The sequence below is a fragment of the Alosa sapidissima genome, chromosome 7, assembly GCF_018492685.1.
Source record: "Alosa sapidissima isolate fAloSap1 chromosome 7, fAloSap1.pri, whole genome shotgun sequence".
Taxonomy (NCBI): domain Eukaryota; kingdom Metazoa; phylum Chordata; class Actinopteri; order Clupeiformes; family Clupeidae; genus Alosa; species Alosa sapidissima.
In genome coordinates, this window is record NC_055963.1 from 39,136,878 (window position 1) to 39,162,506 (window position 25,629).

At 40.9% G+C, this 25,629-nt stretch overlaps 1 protein-coding gene and 1 long non-coding RNA gene across 4 annotated transcripts in view; one reads left to right on the forward strand and one right to left on the reverse strand.

The window, feature by feature from the left end:
* mib2 (MIB E3 ubiquitin protein ligase 2) overlaps window positions 1-15,970 on the forward strand; it is a 257,636-nt gene extending 241,666 nt beyond the window's left edge. For all 3 annotated transcript variants that reach the window (XM_042098212.1, XM_042098210.1, XM_042098211.1), the window contains one exon: window positions 15,282-15,970. In XM_042098212.1, coding sequence (XP_041954146.1) covers window positions 15,282-15,523 — 242 coding nt within the window. In that variant the 3' untranslated portion in view covers window positions 15,524-15,970. The remainder of the gene's footprint in view (window positions 1-15,281) is intronic.
* Window positions 15,971-23,069: 7,099 nt separating this feature from the next.
* Window positions 23,070-24,449, reverse strand: LOC121713578. The gene is made up of 3 exons (XR_006032873.1): window positions 24,303-24,449; window positions 24,046-24,135; window positions 23,070-23,491 (listed from the first exon to the last, which is right to left on the reverse strand). It is a non-coding gene; the product is annotated as an uncharacterized LOC121713578 (long non-coding RNA).
* Between the last annotated feature and the right edge of the window lie 1,180 nt (window positions 24,450-25,629).

Genomic DNA, 25,629 nt, shown 5'->3' on the forward strand with positions numbered 1-25,629 from the left:
TCATATGCATTTGTCATTGTTTATAGACCTTACTATCCGTATTGACCCTAGGCAGATGGGTCAGGCCCTTGAGTTGTGGATCTGCTCGAGGTTTCTTCTTGTATCTCCAATTCTAGGGAGTTTTTCCTCGCCCCTGTTACCCATGGGCCTTCCTTCCTTCCTTCTTTCTTTCTTCCTTTTCTTTTCTCCCTCTTTTCTTTTTCTCTGATTGCTTACATTCTGTAAAGCGCCATGATACATGTGTAATGTTTTGGCGCTATATAAGCACAATAAATTGAAATTAATTTATGTTAAGTCTAATTTCTCTGTAACACATACCTGTCAACATTTAGCTTTCCAAAAACGGGAGATTTTTTTTTTTTTTGGGGGGGGTCAGTGTTTATACCGGATCTGTGTAATACGTTTCATACACGTGTTTCAATGAGGGGGCCAAGGTCGTGCATTTCGGTCGTTGCTTTTACCTTACCATTACCTTACGCATGCCAGTTATGTATCCACCAGCTGCCTGCCTGCAGCCTACTTCCAAAACTCCAAAGCTGCTTGCTGTCTGATTTGGTTCCGAGGACACAAGTTCAGTATATCAACAACACTCAATAACAGTTTATGTGATGTGTTAATCAATTACATTTCCAACAATTTCACAACACCTTGTTCTGGAGTAGGCTATTCAACTAGCCCGCTTGCTTACGACGAGACTCAGGCTGCGCAATCGGCACCCGCTTCTTTATTTGGGTTTTGGGTTGCCAGGTTTTAGCCTATGACAAAACGGTTGAAATTGAAACTAAGTGATTGTGTATGTGTAGGGTGTATTTCATACACAATCTGGCAACTTGAGAGATGTCAGACTAATAGAAAAAATGAATGGATCAATGATTTTAAAATGAAGTTTGATGGCCATGCAAATTACGGGAGTTTTCCGGGAGAAATAACAAAACGGGAGGGTGCCGGGAGATGACCTTGAAATACGGGAGAAACCCGGGAAAAACGGGAGTGTTGACAGGTATGCTGTAACCATTTTAAATGCCATCACCATCCAAAATAATTTTGAATTTCTTGCACTGAAGATTTACTTGGGACCTATCTCTGTTGTTGTGGTTGGGATCTACAGACCCCCCTTTGCTGATTTAAGTTCTATAGATTCTCTAGCAGAGCTACTTTCTCAGTACTCCAATTCTGAGTTGATCGTTTTGGGTGATTTGAATGTAAACTGGCTAAATAATTCATCCAATTATCTCAAGGAAGTTAGTAGTGGTCTAAATTTATCTCAGCTAATAACAGAACCCACAAGGCCAAATTTAAAAGATCATTCTAGGTCTACCCTAATTGATCTAATCTTTTCCAATAGGACTGACAAAATTGTAGCCTGTGGTGTCTTTGAGCTAGGTATTAGTGACCATTACCCTGTTGCATGCATAAGAAATACAAAGATAATCAAGAGCAAATCTCACACAGTTACAAAGAGAAACCAAAACATTTTAGTGAACAAGAATTTTTATCTGATCTTTTTCATAGCAACTTACATTATACCTCTGAAATCACAGATGTTGAATTGGCACTGGATTTCTTCCATAGGCGGAGTTTGACATTCGAGCCAGGGGGGGCAGACAAAAAAATAAAATAATTGTAGCAGCTGAGACCTGGCTTACCACTTGGGGAACACAGCATGAGCACATGGAGAAAACAAACATGCTAAATAATGATATATATAATTACATTATAACAATTTAACAATTCGTCCTCATGAAATCCAATGCAGCGACAGGGGTGTCGCCTAGCAGTTGAAAACATTCGGGGCTTAGCTCATAGAGTCTGGTTGCTGCTCACTTTTGATAAATTAATCCACCGCCTCTAGCCTCATTTGCGCCACATTGATTGAATATTTTGTACAATCATATTTTGTCAATTAAAGAATGTAATGACCTGTTGCCATCTTGACACTTCTGTTTGCTATTAAAAACGAACTATATAGCCTAGTGTAACGGATGCCAGCTAGCTTAGCTGTGCTTGTGGAACGTGGCATGCGAGCCACCTAGCAGAGTGGAGTTTTAAATAACAAGATGCATCGGTTCATGCATGCTTAGCTTAAGGAGAACGAGTCATTGAAAACTCAAATTCGATTCTACAAAGGCAAAGTAAGTAAACTCCAAACTGTAGGCTATTGAGTGCAGGGCAGACTTAAATCATAGCGAGAACTCCAAGAATTAAAGGAAGTGTTCACCTATAGTCTGAGCCTCTCCAAAAGCAGAGACAAAGCGCAATCACGCCATCACGTTAGGATATGTTAAGAAAAAAAATATTCATATTTTGCTGTAATCCAATGACACGAAAAAAGTAATCCACATCGATCAGTAGGCCTAGATGCACTAAAAGGGTCATCTAGCCAGGCCTACGCGCATCACATTCACCAGCCAGTTCCAAACAGGTGAACAAGGCTTTGCCACTTTGCTGTTTAAACAAAGTGGAATAAAAAGTCAAAATCTACACACAACGCAAAATCAATTAGTAAGCTGACAGGACATTTATATACATGGCATTTAGGCAACCTTTATTGCAACGTTGGCACGGCAAGATGTCTATACTAGTGTAAGAAGCCTTCCGAAATGATATATATTATATAGCCTCGGAAACATAGAGACGTCGAGCTATATCCTCACTTGAAAGAGCTTGTGTGGACAAATAGGGTGAAGAGTTAAATGGCAATGATATTATTACATACTCGTTAATCTGACTCCAATTTGATTAATAATTTGTATCACCAATCAATTACCAAGTAACCAGTTTATCAGCTATGGAGGAGAATGGCATGGCACACTACGAGAATTGAAGTTATCCAATTGGTAGGCAAATGAACAATTTAATAGGCATTAAGTCTTAAAGGTAAATGTAACCAATATCACTTCAGTTGAATGTACAAGTAAACTCACAGGGTCTACTGTAACAAAGTAGCAAATGGTAACAAAGAAAACTTAATCAATTCACAGAGGTAAACTTGACAAGTTAGAGATAACTGATACACCAGATAAAACAATAGAAACCCAGAGATAGGAAAGGGGGAGAGAGAAAGACAAAGGGAGACAGAGAGAGAGAGGAAGAGGGGGAGGGAGAGGAAGAGGGAAGAGAAGCAGAAGACCAAGCCACAAGGGCCTAGCTCAAGAGGTGAGTGGAGATGGAAAAGAAGAGAGAACAGAAGAAGAAGAGAAGAGGCCCCAAGATGGAAAGAAGACAGAAGCCCCCTGGAGGACCAGAGCAGATCAGACTGTTGCCCTCATTACAAGTATTAATTCAAGACCAAACATGAATGTATTATTCACAACACATATTTACAGAGCAATACTGTATGATAATGAGGTTGGCCTATCTCACCAGAAGACATCAAGTAGGCCCAGGACTGGTTTCTAATTGAGTTATCTCTCAGTAGAGGGGCCAGAACAAGGAGCAAATGGTCACTTTATGCATGAGCGGGTGTTGGGGATCTTTGGCCATGGCCAGCTAAGACAATACAGATCAAACACAGGTATCCACACATGTAAATTGAATGCAAAAAGGCATTCTTTAGAAATGCATAAGGTTTGGGCAAAAGACGGGCCTTACATACTAGTGCAACAGTAATTTTCGCGTGAGTCCTGTATGCCTCGTCAGGTTGGCCGTAGTGTCACTTTCAATGTGAAGGATCGCAAGAGAAGAAAACCTGGCTGCTCCCATCATCAACCGCAGCCCGTTCCTTATATTGTTGTTTTGTGTTATTTAAATTATTTTTAAAATATCTGGTCATGCCATGCAAAAAAATCAGACTAAAAGATAGAGTAGCTCCCTGGTTTTCACCTGAATTATCAGCTTTATTTAAGGAAAGAAACAGAGCTTGGTCACTAGCTAGAAAAACTGGAAACCCATCAGACTGGTTTGTTTTTAAACAATTTAGAAATAAATGCACATCATCTGTGCGGAAAGCTAAACCTAACTATTACTCAGACTTGATAGCAAACTCCAGATCAAACCCTGCACAATTTTGGAAAGCAGTAAACTCACACAAAAACACGACTAATTCTTTGCCCACCCATATCAAATATGATGACTGTCTCATATCTGAACAAAATGAGATTACCCTTTCAATAAACATTTTGTTGAAGCTGGGCATTTATTTGATAAAGAGTTTAAAGGGACTCCTCAGACAATTGACAATTGTGAGCAGTACACAAACCATGTTTCTAAGTTTACTTTTCAACCTTTCTCTCAAAGTGAAGTGTTTGAGGCATTACACACTATTGACACTAGGAGTGCTACTGGAGAAGATAATTTAGATCATTTTTTCCTTAAATTATCTGCTCCTATCATCACAAAGCATATAACACATATATTTAATCTTTCCATTGTGATGAGCATATTTCCCAGTGCATGGAAACTAGCACATGTGACACCTTTGCACAAAAGGGGTGATAGAGATTATTTAAATAATTACCGTCCAATCTCCAAATTACCCTGTTTGTCAAAGATTTTTGAATCGTTGGTTAATAACCAACTCAAGTCATTTCTTTCATGCCATGACATTAAATCCACAACAATCTGGTTTTAGAACTAACCACAGCACCATCACAGCTACCACATTAGTTACTAATAACATGATATCTGCCTTAGACATTAAAAAGCATTGTGCTGCCCTTTTTGTTGATCTGTCAAAAGCATTTGATACAGTTGATCATACCTTACTGTTACAAAGATTACATGATATTGGTTTGGATGATAAGGTATGTAAATGGTTTTGTAATTATTTGTCCCAGAGGTTTCAGTGTGTTAAGTCAGGAAATGTTAAGTCAGAGTTTTTTGCAGATCACAAAGGGTGTTCCACAAGGGTCTATTTTGGGCCCAGTTCTCTTCACCATTTACATCAATGGCATTGTCTCTTCTCTAAATGGTTGTCAAGTCCACCTTTATGCTGATGACACTATTTTGTATTGCATCGCTGACTCTGTTCAATTTGCAATTGATAATCTCCAGCTTTCATTTAATGTTCTTCAAGAAGCTCTCATTAATCTTAAATTAGTTCTAAATGAGAAGAAAACTAAATGTATGTTATTTAGTAGAGCAAGGAACACTGAGGTTAATGGCATGCAAATAACCACTGTAACTGGTTCAAGGATTGATAGAGTCTCTGAATACAAATATCTTGGTATCTGGCTGGATGAAAAACTCACATTTAACTACCATATAGCTATCCTAGCAAAAACACTGAGAGATAAAAATAGGTTTCTTCTACAGAAACAAAGCCAGTCTCCCTATGGAAAGTAGAAAACAAGTTGTTGAAGCAGTTTTCATGTCAGTTTTAGACTATGGTGATGTGATATATAAAAATGCTACTGCTTGTTCACTTAAAGCCCTGTGGCTGGTGTTAAGTTAAGTTTTTCCCTTAAAATCTGATTTAAGGGTCCCTTAAAATAAAAACGGTTGCACAAACACCCTTACGTTTTCTCCTTAAAGGTGCGATTTGTAGGATTGTTACCGAACGTTCTGTAGGCCAAAATCAAAACACTGGTGAACGTTCTCAAGACTACCAGACGCGGGCCTCTTGTGGGTTGCCAGATGTAATTAAGACTTAGCTAATAACGTTAGTTGACCTGCAGCTGCTTTAACGTTTCTCCAACTATGACCCAGCTACACATTACAGAAACAGTGAAAACAAAAAAATACTTCTCTACCCAATGTAACATATTTAGCTGAAGTTAGCGATGCAGATGAAGTTTAGCCTAGGCTACCTGTCGTGGAGAAATATGGCCAGCTCTGCGTCAGACTTGATATTCTTCGTTTGACGAAGACGTCGCCATATCAGTAAGCTCCTCCGATGTCCACTAAATTTGTTTCTTGTTTTAATTTTGGAAATTTGCCTGCCTCTCGTAGGCGTTCATAACTACAACTGACAGCAAGTTGACAGTTGGCCTTTGCTAATTTGGCAACACAAATAGGAGGACTCGCCAGCCCATTATCAATACGCTATTCTAGAATTAATCATTCAAAACATAAACGAAAATTCCAAGAGTTTCCGCCCCGTAACTCCGGTTATAGTAATGTTGTCAAATAAGCCATTACTTCAAAATCGTGTTTCCTTACTCTCTGACAACATATGGTGATCATTTTTGGAATGGTTACCATTTATTTTCCATTATTTCCTACATACTGGACCTTTTAAGGTTTCCTTAACATTTTCCCTTAGTATTTAAGGGTTTGTCCTTATCTTGTAAGAAAACCCTTAAACTGTTGCACAAATGACCTTAGTAGTCTAACTAAGGGGAAAACCCTAAGGGACATCTGACTCTACTTTAACCATATTATTAAATGAATTGATGCTGATAAAAGTTTATTAACTACTTTTGACAATTCAAAATAAAACCTCTGTTAAACCAGGGCTGCCAACTTTTCAAAAAACCTTGGAGTGAGATTTGGTGGGGCCAATCAAAATTTTGCTGCGGAAATTTTTGTTTGGCTCATTCAGCATTATACCGTACAGTAAAAAAAAAATGTACATCAGTGGTTCTCAGGTGTAGGGACCAGGCATGGACGGATTATGAACTTTTGGGCCCCTGAGCCCACATGTATTAAGGGCTCCCCACTAATTGTCGCATAGGTGGAAGGGGGGTTTGGGGGTCCTCCCTCCAGAATTTTTTTAATTTGTTTGATGTGATTTCCTGTATTCTGGTGCATTTTGGGGATGGCCAATACTAAATTCAATCAGATTCATAGCCTACATCCTGATGTGTTGATATTGAGGCAATGATTCCATGCAAAGGCTTGGGCTTCAGGGCCCCCTGACACCTTGGGCCCCTGGGTCTGGGCCCGGAAGGCCCGTGCAGTAATCCATCCCTGGGACCAGGGTCCTAGAGTTAAATTAACATTGGTATCAAAGGGATCTAGCCTACTAGTAGGACCATGGGCGTCGGAGGCATTCTGAAAATGGGTGGGACAGGTTATTTAGATACTTCTATATAACAAAATAAAGCCAGCCTACGAAATTAATAAAAAGTAAATCATGCATAATTGAAAAATAACTTGATAGGCTACTTGGCTACGCAATAAGGTTTCCATTACAGCACCGCGGACGTTCAATGAACGCATGAAAGCGGATGGTTTGTTTGAAATCCCAACACTCTTTCAACTATATAAGTAATAGTGATCATCAAATACCTCCCCAGATTTCAGTGCCCATCAGTCCCAACATTTAACAATATAATCAAACAGTCCAAAAGTAAATTAAATATCAATCTAAACTGAAAATGTCATGCTTTTGAAGGCCTACAAGTATGCCGCTCCAAGAAACGCATGTCTCAAAATAAAACTTGCATAAGAAATAAAGGGCTGTCTCGAATACAATCCTGCCCCTAAAGGCCTGTACTTTGTCTTAAGACCCCGGCCATAATTTGAGGATTTACAGTATCTAAGTAGACAAACTGGCTTCAGATATCCAACAGAGTGAATACGAGATTGTGCAGTCGCTGTGGTTAGTGACGTGATGCTGTTAATGGAGAGTTTTACAAAGCCTAGCGTAAACCTATACTGTAGGTTATTATTTATTTGGCGTACCTATAAGGCTTTTTACCTTATCAAAAGTGAGGGGGACGACTGATCTCTTCAACACTGCAGGGGATTTGGCGCTTGTCACTGTGTGTGTGACAGCAGAATGGGAGAATGCGTGTAAAAAAAAAAAGTTTATGAGCGATTTACGCGCAAATGGGAGAATCCAATGAAAATGACAATGAAGCACTAAACAGATGCTGAAAACAGCACTGGTATTTCGCACGGCAAAAGTGTGTGTGTGGGGGTGGGGGGGTCCAAACTAACAATTTTAAAAGTGGGTGGGTGTTTGGTAAGAATTTAAGAAATGTTTTTATATTTTAACTTTTAAATGCATCAATCAGGTGCACTTTCAAAATAAATTCTGAGGTCAGACTTGCTTATTTTTATGGAAATATTTGTGCTGTAGCCTAAGCTATTTTGCACTTCAGAATTATGACCATGCATACACAGGTGGAATAGTTATGGATATTGCAATAAGTTCACAACCACAAAAACATATGCTAGGCCTACATTTCACAGTTCAGAAACATTTCAGTACTCCATGAAATTATGCAGAAGTGGTCACCTGTGTTATTCAGCTAGTTCATTTAAGATAATATATTGGTCATTGTAAGCCTATAGCCTACTACATGCTATTCCTTTTTCAGGATGTACCCATATCTGCATGATGTGAATGTTTGCATATGGCTTATGTCAGGCTTTATATCAATATTTGTGTCTCGTTATTTGATTTTCTTCATATTGCATTAATGTCACTTGGAAGCATGCCAATATAAATATATTAATTTATCTGTGTAAGTGGGATTAGCTGGAACCTGACAATATAAGAACCATGATAGTGGGATAATCTATGGCTGAGCCATTTACAAAAATGTATGTAGGCCTACTGACAAATAGTTTACATTAGAATACATTATAATTTCGCCCCAATGAGGCTATGTAGAAATGTGTTGCAATTTCAAAACCGGATTAGGCTACTCAGGAACCACTTATTGCACAGAGGAATGCTTTATATCCTCGTATTCAGTACGGTTTGCCACGTGTTGTGTGAAGGGTTAGTGAGATATTAAACCGAGAGTAATGGGTGTGCACTGTGTGCAAAATGCAAATATGATTAGCCTAAATTGCATGTCGGTTCAATGATAATTTTCTCGCGAACCATTTATCACAGCAACTTGGCGCTAATATCATTGGCAAGCTTAGATTCCGTTTGTTCACATGATGTGTGATATCATATGTATAGGTTTAGTTTAGTTGAAACTCATCTGCCAGGTATTTGACCTACCAGGTTAACACTTCAGCGTGAAAAACACTCAATAATACTCAAAGCATACCTGAAGCCGGGGAAATGCGGGGGAGATGCGCCTGGGATGGCTTCTGAAGTAGCATCGCAAATGAGAGAAAGATCTATAGTAGATCTATAGTAAGGCTAAACTCATTTTCCAGGCATCTGACCGACCGGGTTGACACTTCAGCGTGAGAAATTGGGGGTGTGGCGTGTGAGTGTGTGAAACTAATCAAATGCGTGTGTCTCACGGCCAATGCGTGAGAGTTGGCAGCTATGCTGTTAATATGCTTCCTCTTCCTAGGCCTATCAGAAACATGCCGTATTGTGTGGTTTACGTAGGCTAACGTTAACAATTCATGTGGATGTCTTGTTAGCCTATGAGCTTCGGTTCGGTTCGCTAGGCAAAACGTTGGTGCACTGATGACAGTCAGGACCATCTCTAACTTGCCAACTAGTATTGTTCAGTTCAACATGCTTTACTTGCTACCTGGATAATTTCCGCGACTATTAGGTAAGATGAATGATAAGATCATTAAGCTTTACTGTGTTCGGTGGGTTAACTAACATCGCGGCAAAGGCAGTTAGCTGTAGTAGGCTGCAGCTGTTGAACAATCTCCTAGTGATGGGGACGAGACCGCCTATGCCGAGTCCGAGACAAGACCGAGTCTTTGAAGGGTCGAGACCGAGTCCGTTGGTTTTCAAATACAGTCGAGTCCGAGTCAAGACCGAATCTTTGAGGAAGCAAGTCCGAGTCGAGACCAAGACCATAAAAACATGTCAGTTTTCATATCCATGATTTAATATCACCCCAATTAATAATCAACAGTTAGGCCCAGGCTTGGAATTTCACCATTTTAGGGGCAAGGCCACTTGGCCTTCAGTTGGGCATATTTGGTGGGGGGCACAAAGGCCACATGTCAGGGCACCAAGGCCAAAGTTAACTATACAGTAGTAGGCTATAAAAATAATCAAAGTTGTATTTAGCCTATTCACAGCAGTAGACCTGAATCACTGTATGAAACATTACAAAAACATGAAACATGACATATTACATAGAACTGTAAATCATCTGATCATCTAATATTTAGATGTCTAGGCTATATTTAATATTTATATTTATTTTATATTTGGCCTGTTATGATTGAACAATTTAAGCACAGCTCAGCTTTAAGAAACTGATGCAACCTAGATGCATGCTTAGCATTTTTTGATCATTAAGACTCCTTTCACAAACTCTTACTCAGCTGTATATCCTCTGATTTTAATATTTACCTATATCTAGGCAATATTTGTAACATTTATTTTGTATTTGGCCTATTATGAAATCACAAACGATTTAAACACATTTTGAAACCTAAAGACCAAAGTTGGAGACATGAATGTAGACCTTGCTGCAGATTACATTTTTAATTTAACCGGAATACTCTGGAACGGCTTACTGTACAGGGGACTGCTTTACACCTTTGTGTTCGGTAAGGTCTGCTGTTTATTCTGATATATGGTTTGTCATGTGTTGAACGAAGGGTTCGTGAAGTATTCCACCAAGATGAATGGGTAGGGAGATGGGTGTAGCACCTTATGTAGACGTTATGATTAAATTTAATTATATTATTTACTTTTCTCGCAAACTGTTCACCACAGCAATTAGCAGCTAACATTGTTTAAAAGCTGAGAAAAAGCTCTTTCATGTGATGTGATACATGTGCCTGTGTGATGAGTAGGCTTAGCGATTGCGAGTATTTCAACTGAGAAGAATGGGTGAATTTGGACGCACTTTCTGTCTTGCCATGTGCTGTCATTTTCTCCACTGTGTAAGACTGAATTAGTTTGCGCTGTGATGCTAAGATTATTTTGACAGGCTATAGGCTAAATAAAAATCGCTATTAAACAGATGCAAAGCAGAATATTGAAAGAAGGGGGCACCAAGGCCAACAAGGGGCAAAGATGTGGCCGCTGTGATTTTTTTTTTATATGAACATAAAAAAATGCGTTGGTCTTGAGGACTCGGTTTGAAATTACGAGTCCTTCTCCTCCCACTGTGGTCCGAGACCGAGTCTTTGAAGGAACAAGTCCGAGTCGAGTCCGAGAAAGCAGAAATCGGTCTTGAGACCGGACTCGAGTACTACATCACTGCAATCTCCGTGGAAACTATAGAATTTTCGTGCCGGAAAATCCCTTTCAGTGCAGTAAATCCCTTATCATTTCTCCTTAACTAAGGAAACATTTTAAGGTATTCTGTGCAACACCCTTAAGTAAATCCCTTACCTAAGGAGAAATTAAGTCTTAAGGGTCATACTTAAGGGAACAAACTTTAAGGTGCTTTGTGCAACCGGCCACAGGACTCAGTCTACCATTCTGCCCTGAGATTCATTACTGGTGATGGCTATAGCACTCATCATTGTGTCCTTTATGGTAAGGTGGGTTGGTCATCTTTGACAGAGAGGAGACAAAATCATTGGCATCTGTTTATTTACAAAGGTATTGTTGGGAAATTACCAGGTTATATTTCAGACATGCTTGTGTGGAATTCTGGTCCCTATCAGACCAGATCAAATGACAGAGTGGACACGAGGAACCTTGAGCATCAAACAGAGTTGGGAAAGTTGGCCTTTTGTTATAGTGCCCCTACTTCCTGGAATAATCTTCAGTGTAATATAAAAATGAACTCTATACTTTCCTATAATCAATTCAGATCTGTAATCACAAACCTTCCTATGTCAATTTGTACCTGTACCTTGTCATAGTATGCTCCCTGTCAGGATATTCCTAATATTACTGCCTCAGGCAGAATACCCCTTACTCGTGACAAAAGTAATTAAAAGTATGTATATAAAAAAACACAACTAAGCAATAAAGACAGAAGATAAAGAATATACTAAAATACAAATTATACTAAATAACACTTAATCTAAATCAATTATAAAAACAGTATCCACATAGTGGGTGATTAATCAATCAAGAGGCGCTTGCAATGACTGAGGCAGGGACTGAGCCTGAGATTCTCTGTGCATAGTAAGGTATGGTAAGGTGCTCTGTGTGAGTGTCATGGTGATGGTGCAAATTAGTAAGTCCAACAGTGCAAGAATAAAGTCAATATATATCTATAACTATATTAAGAAAAGGTATAAGTGTGGCCACAGTTCGGCTGTGGCATGGGGGGGGAGGGGTAATGCATATGTGCTAATAGCACGCAAACAGTGAGGCAGAAAGACAGTATCCAAACATGGAGGGGGGTGAAGAGGCAGACAGACTATGCGGAGAAGTCCCTCTCCTCTTCCCTTAAGTGAAGCATTGAACAGTTCAATGGCCCTGGGGACAAATTACTTCCTCAGTCCGTCTGTGGTGCAAGGCAGTGAGCGAAGTCTCCAGCTGATCTTCTCCAGCTCTTCTGCTATACAATAGTGCTGTGGAGTGGATGACACTCATTGTCCAAGATGTTGATCAGTTTGTTCAGGGTCCTTTTGTCAGATATTGAAGTGATGCACTCCAGTTCAGCTCCCACTACAGAGCCAGCTAGTCAAGTCGCCCCGCATCTGTCAGGGTTGCAGTAAGGAGAGCTGGACCGAGGCACCAAACCACGAAACAACATCAATGACCGACAGGGGACTGAGGGAGACAGAAGGTTTAAATACACAGGGGTTAAACAAGGCTAACAAGGCACAAGTGGTCAAGAAACAAGAGACAGGTGAACACAGGGCTGGAAATCATAATTAAACTAGCAGACTAATAATGAGGAACAGGTGAGGGGCGGAGACATGGCAAGACAAACAAAGGAGCACATGGCTGACAGGAACTAAAACACAGGGACAGGAAGTAAACACAGGAGCACATGGCACAGGAGGTAAACAAAGGAGGGACCGGGAACACAGGATCGTTACAGTACCCCCCTCCCTTTAAGGGCCGGATTCCAGACGGCCCAACAGAAAAAAAAGGAGAAGTCCAAGCAGGGTGGGTGGAGGGGGCCAAAGGCAGGAGGGTCAGGCGGGTGGACGGCCGGTCAGGGAAGGCAGTTCAGGCGGGTGGCCGGGCGGACGGCCAGTCAGGGAAGGCAGTTCAGGCGGGTGGCTGGGCGGACGGCCGGTCAGGGACAGCGGTTCAGGGGGGCGGCCCGATGGACTGCCCGTCAGGGACGCCGGTTCAGGCGGGCGGCCGGCCAGTCAGAGCCAGAGACTGTGTCGGAGCTGGATCAGGATCCGGAGCCTGAGTTGGAGCAGGATCAGGATCGAAAGCCTGAGTTGGAGCTGGAGCAGGATCAGGTGCCGGAGGCAGATCTGGAACTGGAGCCAGAGTCGGTACTGGTGCTTCAGCCGGCGCAGGAGTCTGACTTGGGGCTGGAGAGGTAGCTGGAGCCGAAGCCGGAATCGGGGCTGGTGCTGGAGCCGGAATCGGGGCTGGAGAGGGAGCTGGAGCCAGAATCGGGGCTGGAGAGGGAGCAGGAATGGGGACTGGAGCCATGGGAGCAGGGAGGTCAGGAATAGGAAGGGCCCAGAAGTCGTAGGGAGTTGGCACAGGAGCGAGACGAGGAGCCGGCACTGGAGTGAGGCTAGGAGCCAGGACTGGAGGGCATCGAGGAGCCGGGAGTGGAGCGAGGAGGCAAGGAGCCGGGATTGGAGGGCATCGAGGAGCCGGGACTGGAGCGAGGAGGCGAGGAGCCGGGACTGGAAGGCATCGAGGAGATGGGATTGGAGCTGGAATGGGAGAGGGACCCGGCCATTCCTCCCCAGAGGCCCAGTCGTCCTCCAAGGCACTGGGGAACCGTCTGATGGCGAGCCTGGTTCCCCAAAATCACCAGAAAAATGAGCAATGTACTTGCCTGCTTGGTCCTTGTTTGGGTCGGTCATTCTGTCAGGGTTGCAGTATGGAGAGCTGGACCGAGGCGCAGGGCAAGTCGAGAACGAGGCACACTTAAACTTGAAACCAGGAATCTTTAATGCAAATGCACACTACAACCACGAAACAACATCAATGACCGTCAGGGGACTGAGGGAGACAGAAGGTTTAAATACACAGGGGTTAAACAAGGCTAACAAGGCACAAGTGGTCAAGAAACAAGAGACAGGTGAACACAGGGCTGGAAATCATAATTAAACTAGCAGACTAATAATGAGGAACAGGTGAGGGGCGGAGACACAGGGAACTAAGACATGGCAAGACAAACAAAGGAGCACATGGCTGACAGGAACTAAAACACAGGGACAGGTAGTAAACACAGGAGCACATGGCACAGGAGGTAAACAAAGGAGGGACAGGGAACACAGGATCGTTACAGCATCCTTCTTCTTTGTGCTTCCTCCCCAGCATACCACTGCATAGAAGAGGACGCTGGCAACAACAGACTGGTAGAACATCCTGAGGAGCTTGCTGCACACATTGAAGGACCGCAGCCTCCTCAGGAAGTACAGCCTGCTCTGCCCTTTCTTGTAGAGTGCGTCAGTGTTGGCTGACCAGTCCAGTTTATTGTCCAGGTGGAGACCAGATACTTGTAGGTGCTTACCACATCCACATTGACCCCATCAATGGAGACTGGTAGCAGAGTGGGCTTAGACCTGTGGAAATCACCCACCATCTCCTTGGTCTTTGAAGTGTTGAAGATGATTGAGTTTGCACCATTGCACAAAGTCCTCCACCAGGCTCCTGTACTCCTCCTCCTGCCCATTCCTGATACACCCCACAATTGCAGTATCGTCAGAAAACTTCTGCATGTGGCATGACTCGGTGTTGTAGCAGAAGTCAGATGTGTACAGGGTGAACAGGACTGGAGAGAGCATTTTTGGTCAAAAAATGGCTCTTTTTTTTATAAATATATATATATTTTTTTGGGGGGGGGGCGGGGGGCTTTAAGCCTTTTAATGATAGGACAGTGGAGAATGGGAGAGAGCACAGGGGTGGGATCCGGAAAGGACCACAGGGCGGGAATCGAACCCGGGTCACCGACGTACGGTGCAGGTGCCCCAGCCAGTTGCGCCACAGCTGGGGCAAAAATGGCTCTTTTGAAAGTAAAGGTTGCCGACACCTGGCTTAGTTGGCTAAGTTTGCTGGCTAACTAGCCAGCTAGCTTATTCATCTGGGTACAACTTTGTATTGTTATGAAAAAGGTAGTGCTGTTGCAAGTTGTTTTACTGGTGTGACAACCAGCTGCCACTGAATGTCAATATTTTTTACTGAAATATTCAGTTGTACAGTTAATATTCTAAATGGACTCATCCAGTAATTTACCTTACCAGTCATGACTTCATACATAACCATAAACAAAGCATTGAATGTTGCAGCTTCATGAATCTTTTGTGTGTAAATGGGCTGCAACAGAGTTTAACAGATTTTAATGACATCTCTGGTATATAAATGTAATGATAGAATGACCACAAATGTTTTTCAGATTATTTTATGTAATCACCTTTGAAGCACATACAGACTTTATCTCTTTTTCTTACAGACCAGACAGAAGTGGACTTCAGTCCAGGCTCTGAGAGCTCTGAGCAGCACAACCTGCTGGAGCAGCTGCAGTCACGCTATCGGCAGATGGAGGAGCGTATCACCTGCCCCATTTGTATTGATAGCCACATTCGCCTTGTCTTCCAGTGTGGCCATGCCTCCTGCATTGACTGCAGTGCCGCACTGAAAACTTGTCCTATCTGCCGACAGACCATCCGGGAACGCATCCAGTTATTTGTATGACTATACTATGACTGTGCTGTCTGTTCAGTATTGGTTGTACATTTCTCCTGTTTGCTTATTGCCGTAGATATTGTGACAATACATATTGACTGGTTTTCACATTGTGATGAAGTCAAACATCTGCTTTTGCCATAGTCAGATATTAAAATTATAGTGGAAGAGTAGGTGTAGGAGATAATGTACAATACACCTCATCACTCCTCCCTACGTGTTATGTTGCAATGCTTCTCTGTGAGTTTATCATGGAATCCCAACCATTACTGTTGTTGTTTCTGTGGCATAGCAGGAACACGTGTTCTGATGTGGCTCTCTAAACATGTCACATAAAGGTTATATGCTACTTAAACATGCCTCTCATGAAGGCTGATTAATTTGGCTCTATATTTGCTGTACTCTTACCATAAAATGGACTCCCATCTTCACATGAAACTTTTTCCATGAGAAGTTTCCATGATCACATTATAAGAACAGTTAGATTATAGAAGTAAACCCAATGACGAACTGTATCACTGTATGTTAACATAATCGTTAACTATTTTTTTATGTATGTAGGTGTATTTAAAAAGGAGAAAGATCAAAATAAATTCACTTAGGACAAAAGCATCTGCTAAGAACTATAAACGTAAATATTAAGTAAAATATTTGCATGTAAAGGAGAATTCTGGCATTTTTTCAACCTGAGCCATGAGCTAGCTAAGCTAGCTGGTTAAGCACCTACAATGCATTCATATGGGGTCATACGCTAACATCAAACACTCATATTATTTCTTTACCCTGTGTGCTTGGGGCAAAGAAGCACACATGTTGAGCATTGGCAGTGGCAAAAAAGGCTGTTTACTTTAAAAGCCAGCTGCTCCCTTTTGAATGCATAGTTCTTTAGCTATTATTTATATAAGTCATACAATGCAACAATTTTATGCCGAATCTGCTCCTTAAATTGGCTAGTATTGCACAAGCTGAGAAATAAGACACTCTCCAGTGTACCCTACTCCTGCTAGGAACCAGACAGCTATTGATTACTTACGATAAGCAGCACGATGTAAGGTTGTTCTCAACCTCCCTCATGCCATGCCTGGCTGTAAGCAACATGCTTCCTCTCAGCCAATTAAATTCTAGTAGGCCTATGCATAAATAACATTGTCATTTGAAGAATTGTGATTTCCCTCATCATTTAAGAACTAGGCCTGAAACATGAATTGAAGAGTTTGGTTCCAAAACGCCATATCCACCATTTTAATGAATTTTCATAAATATTTTTTTTACATTTTGTTTTTTTCAGTAGAACTGTAATTGGGTATTGTTATTTGATTTATCTTTACTCAATCAAAACAACACAACTGCAATTTGATTGATATGACCTGAAATACACAATTAAATAGCCTGACTTTATTGTTCAAATGACTGAATAAAACGTTTATCCTGCAGAGGAGTTGCTTATATCTCGTGACGGTGCGTCTTCAGCTGTGCTCCATACGTGTCTCTCGCCTCTCCCGTAATCACTTTTAACCGTCATTACCAATTTGCAAATGATGGTGAATAACTACTCATCATGAGATGTACAGTATTTCGTAATATCTTTATTCTAATTATGTTTCCCATTGCAATCGTGCAATTTGTAATGTTTTGAATGGAAGTGCGCTGGTGTGCGTTCATTGATGATACAAGGATGGTGCGTTGTGCAACCGCCAATATGACTGTTGACAATGCACTCTTAAAATAACATATAAAACTCGCCATAGACTTCTGACCAGGTTTCTCTTGGTCAGTGGCATAATGCGTTTTAGGTGGTGTACAATAGCAATTTTAGACAATGCGCTAGGCCACTCCCTAGGTTGTTAATTGCCACAACCCTGGGCGCATTGTTTAAAAAATAAATGTGCAAAATAAGAAAATAAACTTTGCTCCGGTTGGAAAGCGACTTTTACGCCATGCGCCAGGGTGCAAACTAGGGCCCATAGTGTTTTGGAACCAAACTGTTCAATCGGTATGTGTGTTCAATTGGTAATGGTCATCTCATAACTCCCATTCTTGTCTGCCTTTCCCTGGCAAGCATTAGGATTGTACTCATTCCAGTAAACTTAGATTACAATATTTATTTGATGAATGAATGTATTCAGTAAACTGAAAATTTGGTATCTGTTCAGTTACATTGCATTGGATAAAACAATATAATGATAAATAGTATTTTGCTGGTTTCCCACAATTGTGTGGCAGTAATGATGTTTAAGTTAATGTTTGGGATGTTTTAAACTATCATTAGTGCCAAAAATCTTTCAATGAATAGGGCTTGATAGATGTTTGATGGACAATGTGTCATTGCTCTACATGCAGAGCTGTCTGTGAATTTTCAATTAATCTTTTTTTTTTTACCAGAGATGAAAACAAAGCAACACACAGGTGTGATATACAACTTTACTGAATACATCGCAGACAGAATCTGCACTTTTAATTAATTTTAGTGTGTACATTTATACTGTATTTCACGCATATTGATTTCAACACTTTTAATCCTAATATGGCCTTACTGTGCATTCCAACTATTTTAATGTTTGTTGAATTGTTGTTGACTTGGTGATCTGGAAAATATTTTCAATTAAATATTAAGATGTTTTGTAAAGAACTGCATCCTATCTTATCGGGGCTTAGCCTCCAATTTGTGGAGGTCCAAGTACAATTTTTAAAATACTGTTAAGTAAATGCACAATTTTGCACATTGTCAGATGGAGAGTAGGGGTTATGTCATATGCCTAAAACACATACAGTATGCATAATTCATCGTTGACTCCCCATTGTCGAGACATGAAAACTTTTAATTGACAAGAGAAGAGACAACAGGTTACCCACAAACTAGTAAAAACACTAGTTTATAAGGAAAAACAAGTTGTTATAAACATAAATACATTTGTAATAGAAAAAATAGGTTACTGTGTATTTGTAACTGTGTGTTATATTTTTACTTGTACAACCCCAAATCAAAAAAAGTTGGGACGTTGTGTAAAATGCAAATAAAAACCAAATGTGATAATGTACAAGTATTGTAAACCCATATTTAGCAGCAAAAAGCACATAGGCAACATATCAAATGTTGAAAATGAACATTTTTACTATTTCATGGGAAATATATGATCATTTGGAATGTCATGCCAGCAACATGTTTTTAAAAAATATAGCTGCAAGCAGCAATGTGGGGGTCTAGCAATACACTAGCAGAAATGGCATTGCCATGGCATGAGCAAGCACTCACAGCAATTTGCATGACAATTGGATAAAGGATGGCTGAGATATCAGCTAATTTACTTTGTTAAAGCGCCCCTAGAGGCCAAATTACGGCAATGTCCTTGTGCGTTCTCACAATCAAGTGCCAAGTCCCTGTACCAAGTTTGGCTTCAGTACATCAAAGCGTTGCTGAGATATGAGCTCACTTCCTTTATTACAGCGCCCTTAAAGGCCAAATGACACCACTTTACTTGTGCATCCTCATAAACAACTACAAAGTCACTGTACCAAGTTCGGACCTCAGACATCAAAGCATTGCTGAGATATGAGCTCACTTCCTGTTTTACAATGTCCCTAGAGGCCAAATGATGTAAATTTACTAGTAAGTCTAATAATCAGGTACCAGGTCCCTGTACCAAATTTGGACTTCGTACATCAAAGCTTTGCTGAGATATGAACTCGCTTCCTGTATTGCAGCACCCCCTATGGAGGCCAAATGATGCCAATTTCGTAGTGCGTCATCACAATCAGGTATCAAGTCCCTATATCAAGTTTGGACTTAATACATTAAAGTGTTACTGAGTTACTAGCTCACTTCCTGTTTTGTAGTGCCCCCTATTAGAGGCCAAATGATACCAATTTCCTTATGCGTCATCACAATCAGGTAACAAGTCATCTTACCAAGTTTGTACTTATATATCAAAGCCTTGCTGAGATATGAGCTCACTTCCTGTTTGGTGGCTTTGGCTGTATTGAGTGAACGCTTTCGAATATCGAAACGCCTATAGGTATCCTTTGTGAGGCTTGGTCTGAAGATCATCTGTGCGAAGTTTGGTGAAAATCGGACCAAATTTGTGTGAAACTTTTTACTGTTTTTGATCAAATCCAATATGGCGGCCGGATCAATTACGTTGACGTCACAAATTGGCATGCAGTGGCCTTAGGACCTCCCACAGTATTAACAGACACCACTAGTAAGTTTTAATTTCAAACGCATCAACCGTTATAGGTCAAAATGTAATTTCACTAATTACAGCGCCCCCATATAGGTCTAAGGTCAAATTTCTTGAGCCTCTTCCTAATTGGGTCCTGTACTTATGTACTAAGTTTCGCGTTGATACGTAAAAACCTTTAAGCGTTTTCGATAAAATCCAATATGGCGGATGGTCCAATATGGCGGAAATTGATGTCATTGGGTGCGTTGAACTCGGCATCATCCAAGGATTCCAAATATACCTCAGTTTTCAAGATCTGGTATAGTTCAAACGTTAAGCGCATGGATGTAATGCCAACTTTGACACATTAGTGGCACTAGAGCACTTGAGGTGTAGACATGAAACTTTCATAACTTTCATATTTCATAACTTTTTACCAGACAGTTCTATGGGCTGCCATAGACTCCCATGACAGTTGAAAGTATAATAAGAATACTAAGAAACACAATGGGGGGTCCTGCAGCTTCGCTGTTATGCCCCCAAAAAGTTGGGACAGGGAATGTTTACCACTGTGCTGCTTCACCTCTTCATTTAACAACATTCTATAAATGTTTAGGAACTGAGAGGAGCAGTTCCTAGAGTTTTGACAATTAAATATTGTCCCATTCCTGCCCGATATAGGATTTCCATTGCTCAACAGTATGAGGTATTCTTAAACATGTTTTTCATTCCATGATGTACCTAATTTGACTGGACTGCAGACAGGCCATTTTAGCACCTGGGCTCTTCCTCTATGGAGAAATATTGTTAAAATGTATGCAGAATTCATTTTGCCATTGTTTTCCTGAAATAGTCAAGGTCTTCCCTGGAAAAAAAAACATTGCTTGGATGGCAGTATATGTTGCTCAAAACCTGTATACCGTATTTTCCGGACTATAAGTCACACTTTTTTTTCATAGTTTGGCTGGCCCTGCGACTTATAGTCAGGTGCGACTTATATATGAAAAAAATGTATAATTGAACATGTTTTTAAATGTTAATTCATATTAACTGACATGAACCCTACATGAAACATTACTGTCTAGCCGCAAGAGAGCGCTCTCAAATGCACAAGTTCTGTGCACTTTCAGTCAGAGATTAGTGGTTGCGCTATGCCTGAAACACACGTGCATACCTAAATCCTCAAATTATGGCCAGGATTCTGTTTGGGCCTCAGATTCGGACAAATAAAGGCCAGTAATATTTTTGTTTCAATTTAACTCATAAAAGAGCTCTTCTTAATAATTTATATTGTTGGTTGGTTTAATATTGTTGTCAATGAAAAGTCACGTCTCCAACACGTTGCTCTCAAGCTATCAGTTGCATGCCGCCCCCTTCTGAGCTTGCCAGAGGCTGAAGCAGTAACCTACATTTATACACAATTGTTGCTGCCAGGCATCAGCCTACGAGGTTTCCATTTCAGCACAACACACGTTCCATGAATAAATGAAAGCGGATGCCATATCTCACAATAAGCAGATGGAAATCCCAACACCCTTGCATGAAACTTAATAGTGAACCATCAAATACCCCGCAGATTTCAGTGGTTATCATTTGAAAACAACACTCACTGCCATGTAGGCTAATATTTGATCGCTGTTTTGCTACTAATTATCTTTCACGTACTGAATACGCACACTAGAAAGTGAAAGTAGGCCTACTATGCGCTCCGTGTCTGTATCTGTCGGTTCACGTCCGCAATCGATTATAACGTTCCTCAAATAGAGAACGTTTACAAAATTCCTGACGGTTCCTGATCGCTAAACGTTTGGTTTCCTTTCCTGTCGATCGCGATTGATGTAGAAGCACCTCCTAGGCTATAATTTGACTTCAGCGATGAGAGAGGGAGAGAGAGAGACACCCCCAAAGTGGTCCATGCGCGCATGTGTGTCTCTGCATCGGGTTCAATTGAAGTCAGAGTTGGTCTGTCCAGTCAATAGTCCCGCATTCAGGCCGCTCCATTATTAGATTAATGTTATCAGACAGCACTGTAACATGTGTGGGAATTTCTCTCATTATGATAGAGTTGTGGGACTTTTATTATTATGCTCAATACTTAATAACTTATGCGCAATACCCGCAATCCTGCGCTGAAATTTAGGCCCTGGTTTTAAATGCGCATCTTTTTTTCTCGCGCTCTCTCAGAGGTGGCCAGCCAAGCAATTGTTCTGCTACCAGTTTGTGCCAATATATCGTCCAAAATGCTTGATTGAATTGCATTCTCCACACTTTTAGCTAAATTGTCATGTATCACATCAGCATTTTTGTTCAGTGAATCTTTTGTAAATTGCTTCACAATTAGCGTGGGCACTCGTCAGCAGCCTTCGGCTTGCCTCTTGCCACTATTCACTCCTTCGTCAACATTCCCTGTAGAATTCCCAATATTTTTGGCCTCTATATATGTCCAGTTACATCTGTCTGTTCTTGGTCTTGGATTTTGTGAAATAAATTTCTTAATATCACCTGCTTGCTGCAGCTTTGGTCTGCACGTCCTAAAACCGGTCTGTGCAGTCTTTTTAAAACACATCTTTTTCTCTCTCGTGGGCATTTAATCTGCTGCCGGCTTGTCACTCCACATCGCCCAAAATGCTTGATTGCATTGCATTGCATTCTCCACATTTTTAGCTATATTTTCATGTACCACATCAACATTTTTGTTCAGTGAATCTTTTGTAAATTGCTTTACAATTACTGTCGGGCCTATAGGCCGATCCTGGCTTGCACAGTTCTAGGTGAACTGTTATCTCAGATTCAGTGATTTTAAGGTAGTGGATGGAAAACTTGAGGTTCAGAAAACTGGTAGCTGGGGCTATTACATGCAAGTCCAACTAGGAATGTTTTGCACAGGTCTCAAGACAGCCAGACTGATGATCTGGACACCAGATGAGAGTTTGGTATTTAGGGTACCATTTGATGAGCTGTTTGTCACGGAACAGGTGAAGCGGTTGAGAGCGTTCTACTTCTCATCCATACTGCCTCAACTTGTTGATGAATTTGCTGCGGGGCGGCTTAAGTTTGATGGGAGATACACTGAAATTGTGAGGAAAATGTAAAGAGAGTAAGGAAAGACAAATGTGACCAAGGGCCATTGTTAGTGCCCACTGTTGAAAATAATTCAATTTACAGCAATGAAATGTTAATTCATGTTTATTACTACTCACTTATCCACATGGAGCAATACTTACAAGGTACTTAACTGTATTATGGGAATAATAATGGCTATAGGACTCTCCTCTTGAGTCTAGGTTTTTTGGTTTTTGTAACAGGCTCGCACTACAATCCAAAATGCATGTTGTGTTGGGGTATTTAGTTTTAAAAGCTTGTGGCATAGTCGCCCGAGGATGCCAAGGGATGAGGTTTCTTGTAACTTCCTCCAATTTGTCGATCCAGTAAGATATAATCTTACTTGACAAGCTCTCTGATATGAAGAACCGTCTGCTCAGATCACCAATCATGAGGTTCAATCTTAATTTCATTAATGTTAGGAGGACTTGGTCTCTTACAGACATTTTAAAAGACCCCGCAAACTGTTCAAGCACTGAAACAAGAGTATTGAATGTTTGAAGTGGAATGCCAGTGTACAGTAATGAGTCTGAATAATTGAGAAGAATATTATGCTCCACACTGCACTGTGTTGCTTGATGACGGACTTCTTTAGTGTTGGTGGCCAGCTTCACATAACCATGATGCAGTAAGGCAGGGTCTTCCCACTGGGTCTGTATCGAACACTTGGTTGCTGTCTTGATAGTTGTGTCAGAAGAGGTGTCCCCACTGCAATCTAAGTTGACAATGAAAATCAAATCAGGTTTCAGGCCTAATGTTGAGCTCTACTACTTCAGTAGCCTGGTGGCAAGTTAAGTCATGTTATCTATAGCTATACCAATACTACTTACAGTTTTATGTAAAAATGTTCATTACTAAGATTTCAGTTTATCTTCTGTGCAGACACCAGGGACTAAGCACTGTGACCAGAGGAAGCATCTACAGGCTGTTGTAACTTCTGCACTATTGTATTATTGTTATTATATAACATTGTTGAAGTTGATTCTATAAATGTAATTTCATATCTCAAATGTCACTATTTGTAAACAAAATATCCAAAGGAAGTTACTGCTTCAAAATCACCCAGCAGATGATAAACTGATTTACCAGGGGTGCCTAAACCTCATTATTTATTTATTTATTTATGTATTTATTTATTTAAAAAACGTTATAGCCTCCATCTAGACACTTAACTCATTATCATCTCTGGTTGACCTAGTTGACCAACATAGCTTTGCATAATACAGGTTAGAATCTAACTGAAACAAACAATGTATTAGGCTAACTTACCATGCTCATGGGTTGTGGATGTGTGTCGCTCATCCAAGAACGAAACTTCCGGAGTTGTGTCAGAGTGGAAGTGGGTGCATGCACTGTAATCTATGTAAGCAATTTAAACACAAACTGGGTAAGTTAAATTGGAAACCCAGAAAATACCATCACAACACTTAGCCAACTTAAGCGCAGCAGTGCGGCAGCATTGGGTTACATTTAGGCCAATTTAAAAAATATATAATATAAAGATGTCACATAAACAAATTACTTACGAGACTCTTCCTGTTCGTGCTGCACTGACTGTTAGCTTGTAGTGCTACCTCCAAGTTATCCTGGCACCTGATGAGTTTTCGCCTTTTCTTAAAGGAGAATTCCGGTGTGATATTGACCTAAAGTGTGTTGAAACATGATACCGAGTGTGAACGTACTGTATATCTCATAGCCCATCTCGGCTTGTCCCCTGCACTCCAAAATCTGGCGCTAGTTAGCCGATGCTACCAACAGCTTTTTCAATGGTGGTGCTTTGGCATCGGGCTAGCCATGCAAATAAATCACTGTTTTACACCATTTACTAGGCTCAATGTATCTCCACACTTCATTGGTAAACTTCCGAGGGCCCTGACATTTAAAACGAGACATTCAGAACTTTGAAAAAGCACTGGTAGAAAACTGGAATCCATGCATTTCCACTGAATTATTTTTGGAATCTGATCCCTTATCATACCTGTTCATTCTTACTCGTCGCTCGACTTATCGTGACTAAATTCAAGATGGCTGCAAATGCTAAACTTCGTGAAGATACTGTCTGTATAAATCGTCTTGTAAGTAAACTACCAGTGCTTTTTCAAAGTTCTCAATGTCTCGTTTTAAATGTCAGGGCCCTCGGAAGTCTACCAATAAAGTGTGGAGATACATTGTAAGTGTGGAGCCTCGTAAATGGTGTAAAACAGTGATTTATTTGCATGGCTAGCGCGATGCCGAAGCACCACCATTGAAAAAGCTGTTGGTAGCATCGGCTAACTAGCGCCAGATTTGTGCAGGGGACAAGCCGAGATGGGCTATGAGACATACGTTTACACTCGGTATCATGTTTCAACACACTTTAGGTCAATATCACACCGGAATTCTCCTTTAACTGTCGTTCATAACCAAGGAATAACTCCGGATTTGGATGGAGCTCCGTTAGTTTGTGGTCGATGAAATGGTAAGAACAGACATAAACTCTCTTTGGTGGATTTTTTAGCTTAAGGGGCGCTAACCATTCTATTGTTTTTGTCTCGTCCTTCGGCATTGAATGGAGTGCGTAGGGTGCTGGGCAACAGGTCAAGCAGGTCCGTTTATGTTGGAAACAGGTCCAGTTCATAAAGTCCTTCAGTTTTTGCGTGTTGTTTGTGCACCCGACAACGGCACACGTTGAGCCACAAGGAGCCATTGCTTAGTCTGTCACAATTACTATTTGTAAGTAATCAGTTTTCCTCGTTTTGTTTGTACCGCGAGTAGTGTCCCTTGTTTGCTAGCTTCATTGCTGTCGTCTCCCTGCTAAGGCTAAACCGGAATTTAGATACCGGCGACGGCCAATAAGACTCGCAGGAAAGTTGT